A 4,140-nucleotide genomic window follows, 5' to 3' on the forward strand; every position below is an offset into this window, starting at 1 on the left:
GGCCGATCCCCTGCAGCGGCGGCCGAGGTGTGGGTGTGCTGGGCAGGGGGCGACTGGGTTTGGCGTGAGTGGTGTCGCCCGGTCAGGGCAACTGCTGTGCAGCCAGATAGGGTCTGGACTTTGCGTAAAGGGACGGGTGGGAATTGAAGAACGGAGTTGGGGGCCAGGAGGGAAGGAAGGGCTGAGGGTGAACAAAGGGGCGGGGCCCTGGCTGCTGTGGCCTCCCCTTACCCCCTCCCCCCGCTGCTGGGGTCCTCGGGCAAGCCCCCTTCTCCCTGGACTGGTAAGTGTGACCGCGGAGCCCGGGGGAGAGGGTGGTGACCCGGGACGAGGGGATCCCCAGGGGCAGGCAAGGTACGGTGGTGTGGAATCCTACTACCTGCAGGTATTCCATACCCTTCCTGCCCTCCCGGTCGATTGGTCGGTCGGGATCTGTTCCCGCAGAGACATGAGACTCAGCTGGGTCCTGACAGTACTGTCCATCTGCCTGAGTGCCCTGGCCACGGCTGCGGGGGCCGAGGGCAAACGGAAACTGCAGATCGGGGTCAAGAAGCGGGTAGACCACTGTCCCATCAAATCGCGCAAGGGGGATGTCCTGCACATGCACTACACGGTGGGTGAGGAGGCGGAGCTTCTGGGTGTGGGTGGGGATTCAGGGACCAAAAAGGACTTGGGAGCCAAGGTGGGTGACCTTGGGCAAGTCCCTTCTCCCCTCTGCCAGTTTCCACGGTTCTATCCTGCTCTTCACTGTCTACTTCCCAGGTTGGCACCAACAAAGAGTTACAGTGTACTGTAAGCTGCCCAAGGCTCTGTCCCCTTCTAGGACTATGGCCACCAATTCTGTGCGGGGACAGCTTGATGAGAGTAGATGGGGGTGGGGTGCTATCAGAGTGGAACCGCCTCCTCATTGGCCTTCTCATGGTCCCACAGGGGAAGCTGGAAGATGGGACGGAGTTTGACAGCAGCCTGCCCCAGAACCAGCCCTTTGTCTTCTCCCTGGGCACGGGCCAGGTCATCAAGGGCTGGGACCAGGGGCTGCTGGGGTGAGTCAGGGGCCATGGCTGTGGTCCAGGTGAACTGTGGGAGGCAAGCCCCAGGAATGGGGGGGGAGAGGAGGCAGGGAGCCTGAGTGCTGCCACATGCTGACTATGTTGTCCTGCAGGATGTGTGAGGGGGAAAAGCGGAAGCTGGTGATCCCATCAGAGCTGGGTAAGAGGTCCTTCCTGAGTGGGTATAGGGTTCGGGTATGTTTGGGGAAGGGTGAAGGCTTGGTTCAACCTCTGTATTGGTCTCCCCCAACCATTCCTTACAGTTTATGCCTCTTCCAAGTTTAGCTGTGTCCAGCAATTCCAGGGCAAGACCCTTGAGGCACAGCTCTGATGTCCACCTTGTGCCCTTTATCTGGCCTTTGCAGCCCCCTCTCACCCATTACCCCACCATTGCTGGCTGTTACTGGGCAGAAGCCTGGTTTCAGCCTGGATGTGTGCAGAACCTCTCTATCTGACCACAGCTCACTTTGTGTTTTTTGTGTGCATCTCTGACAGGGTATGGAGAGCGGGGAGCTCCTCCAAAGATCCCAGGTAATAGACCTTCCTGCCTCCTGTCTGGCACCTGTCCCGTCTCCTGTGGCCCTGGTTCTCATTCTACCTCACTTCTCTGCTGCAGGTGGTGCAACCCTAGTGTTCGAGGTGGAGCTGCTCAAAATCGAGCGACGTTCAGAACTGTAGCCAAGCTGGGGAGGGCCGGTGGAGAGACCCCCATCAGGGACCAGACTGTTTAAGAAAAAAAAAAAAATCTTAAAGCTCATGAAATGAGCCTGTGTTTGTTTGTGGGCCCCGAGAGACTTAGAAACCACAGTCCCAGCCTCTCCTCTTCCTCGGCATCCTGTACCCGTCTCCTTTTGTGGCTTCAGAACCTTGGGATCTAGGCTCAATAGCCTGGGGGTCAAGATAGCCAGGCCTTGGGTGGCATGGTGGCCCTTGCCCAAAGTAAAAAAAGAATTCTTGCTGCCAACAGCAACAGTGGCCCCCCCCCCCCCCCCCAGCTCCCCAGCCACTTTTAGCTCCAGGTCTGGGAGCCAACACTGGGCTATCACCATGACTACGTGGCCTTCAGGAAGGCCTACAGTCACTTGGGGAGAAGCTGAGCTGGTAACCATTACAGAGCAGTGTGTCCCCCTAAAAGAGACCAACCACCACCCCACCCCCCCAGCTCCCCAGCCACTTTTAGCTCCAGGTCTGGGAGCCAACACTGGGCTATCACCATGACTACGTGGCCTTCAGGAAGGCCTACAGTCACTTGGGGAGAAGCTGAGCTGGTAACCATTACAGAGCAGTGTGTCCCCCTAAAAGAGACCAACCAAGCCTGTTAGCTGCACCAAAGGCATATCCTAGCTTTATTAAAGGGCCCGCGTCGCAGAATCAATATAAAAACACAAAAAGTCCCATCAGTTTAATAATAATAAAAAAACCCCAAAATGGAAAACAAGGGGCAGGGAAGAGGCCCCTAAGTGAGGGGCACAGGGAGCCCTGCTCATGGCACCAGGCCTGGCCGCAGGGCCCCTTGGTATTGCTGTTGCTACGAGGTCAGGGGGCAGCGATTGTCCTGTGGGAGCCACCGTTCACCTGGGTTGAGGACCCTTACTTCTTCTGGGGTGTGCTCAGCTTCTGCATGCCCCGGATCTTGTCCAGCAGGCCAGAGATGAAGGCCTGGACAAGAGGGAGGACGTTAGGAAGACGAGATCCCAAGATGACAGGAGCCCAGGCTCTTCTCCCCCACCCTCTGGGGAAACCACTTACCTCAGTGGGTTTGTAACAGTCAACCAGCAGCTCCTAGTGGGACATAGGGGAAAAGTATAGCTGAGTTCTCAGGAACAGGGGCCTGGAGGTGACCCTGCCCACTTCCAAGGGGCTGGGGACACCCCGAAGGTCAGGATGCCATCGCTAGGCAAGTAGCATGGGCCCCATCTGCTGGAGGCAGAAGCTGAGGCTCAGTGCCACAGAGCTGGCTGCATCAGACAAAAGGCCTGGCCCCAGAATCTCGCTTACCCAATTGGCACTGCCTCCCTGCAGCCCTCCACTCCAGCTCCCCCAACCTGACCCTGCCACCCCTCTCTCACCTTGACCCTGGCAGCCCGGGTGTCATCACTCTCCATGTCCAGGAGTTCATCCACATCAATCTCCAGCTCGGGGATCTCCTCTTCCTGGGGTGGGGTGGGGGGAGGGGGAGAGACAAAGGCCTGAGTTGGGGGAGAGGGTAAGAGGGGGGCTTGCTGGCTGAGGCCCTGCCCTACTTTGGGAAGAGCCAGCCCTCTCTGCCCAGCAGACAGCAGCAGCTGCTCTGAGGAAGAAAACAGATCAGGCCCTTGCCAAGGAAAACTGCCCGATGGGGGGCGGGGTGGGGGGGTGGTGTACTTCCTGTCTCTGCCAGTTGGGCACCCTAGGTGCCAGACAGCTAGGGCTGGGAACACTGCAGATGTGTCTCCCTAACTTCAGGACCCCCCATTTTAACCAGAGCAGGTGGGGCCAGCTGTCCCAGCTTATCACAGCCCTTTCCCCTCCCCCAAACACCTGTCACAGCTTCCCAGGAGCAGGAGGAAGTGAAGGGTGAGGGGTCAGTGAGAAGGACCCAGGCCTGGTAAGGGGGAAACAAAGAGCACATGCTTTGCTGGGGGGGGGGGGGGGCCTCCTGCCGGGAAGCACCTAAGGTCCGAAGCCAGCAGCATTCCAGGGCTGGGCTAGACGGGCAGCGCGGGCAAGCCCACTCCTCCACCCGGCCCCCAGGGGTCTGAGTCACCCTGTGAGCAAGAAGGAGTCATGGGGTGGAGGACCCAGGGAGCCGCTAGCCTCCCCTTCGCCAAGGTGGGGCTACACGCTAGCCCATTGGAATAACCCGACGCTTCACGGTCCCCTCGCCAACCAGGCTGGGTCCCGGGACCAGTGTAGGCCAGCAGGCACTAGCCCCCCTTCACTGCCAGCGCAGGCCACCCCAACCTGCCCCGGGCCAGGCCACCCCACACCTGACCAGGTAGTGGCCGGAGGGCGGTGGCGGAGGAGACCGGAGGGACTGAAGTCAGACAAAAAGGAGCTCACGCTGGGGGCGGGGGACACAGGCGGGCGGCGCGCGCGGAAGCGATGCGCC

General features: G+C 59.7%; 2 protein-coding genes across 6 annotated transcripts in view; one reads left to right on the forward strand and one right to left on the reverse strand.

Annotated features, from left to right (window-relative positions):
* Positions 1-1,806, forward strand: part of FKBP2 (FK506 binding protein 2, 13kDa) — a 3,175-nt gene extending 1,369 nt beyond the window's left edge. For 3 of the 5 annotated variants that reach the window (XM_005864181.2, XM_005864182.2, XM_005864185.2), the window contains exons 2-6: positions 445-613; positions 931-1,043; positions 1,163-1,209; positions 1,545-1,580; positions 1,666-1,806. In XM_005864181.2, coding sequence (XP_005864243.1) covers positions 449-613; positions 931-1,043; positions 1,163-1,209; positions 1,545-1,580; positions 1,666-1,727 — 423 coding nt within the window. In that variant the 5' untranslated portion in view covers positions 445-448 and the 3' untranslated portion in view covers positions 1,728-1,806. Of the gene's footprint in view, positions 1-6; positions 284-420; positions 614-930; positions 1,044-1,162; positions 1,210-1,544; positions 1,581-1,665 lie in introns of those variants that run through there. The other 2 variants (XM_005864183.2, XM_005864184.2) reach the window with 2 other exon arrangements.
* Positions 1,807-2,436: 630 nt separating this feature from the next.
* Positions 2,437-4,140, reverse strand: part of PPP1R14B (protein phosphatase 1, regulatory (inhibitor) subunit 14B) — a 5,026-nt gene continuing 3,322 nt past the window's right edge. Inside the window, exons 2-5 of the mRNA XM_005864441.2 lie at positions 4,019-4,086; positions 3,119-3,202; positions 2,799-2,831; positions 2,437-2,708 (exon numbers count right to left, since the gene is read on the reverse strand). Of these exons, the coding sequence (XP_005864503.1) occupies positions 2,640-2,708; positions 2,799-2,831; positions 3,119-3,202; positions 4,019-4,086 (254 nt within the window). The 3' untranslated portion in view covers positions 2,437-2,639. The remainder of the gene's footprint in view (positions 2,709-2,798; positions 2,832-3,118; positions 3,203-4,018; positions 4,087-4,140) is intronic.

This window comes from Myotis brandtii, unplaced genomic scaffold (genome assembly GCF_000412655.1).
Source record: "Myotis brandtii unplaced genomic scaffold, ASM41265v1 scaffold187, whole genome shotgun sequence".
NCBI classification, from domain to species: Eukaryota; Metazoa; Chordata; class Mammalia; order Chiroptera; family Vespertilionidae; genus Myotis; species Myotis brandtii.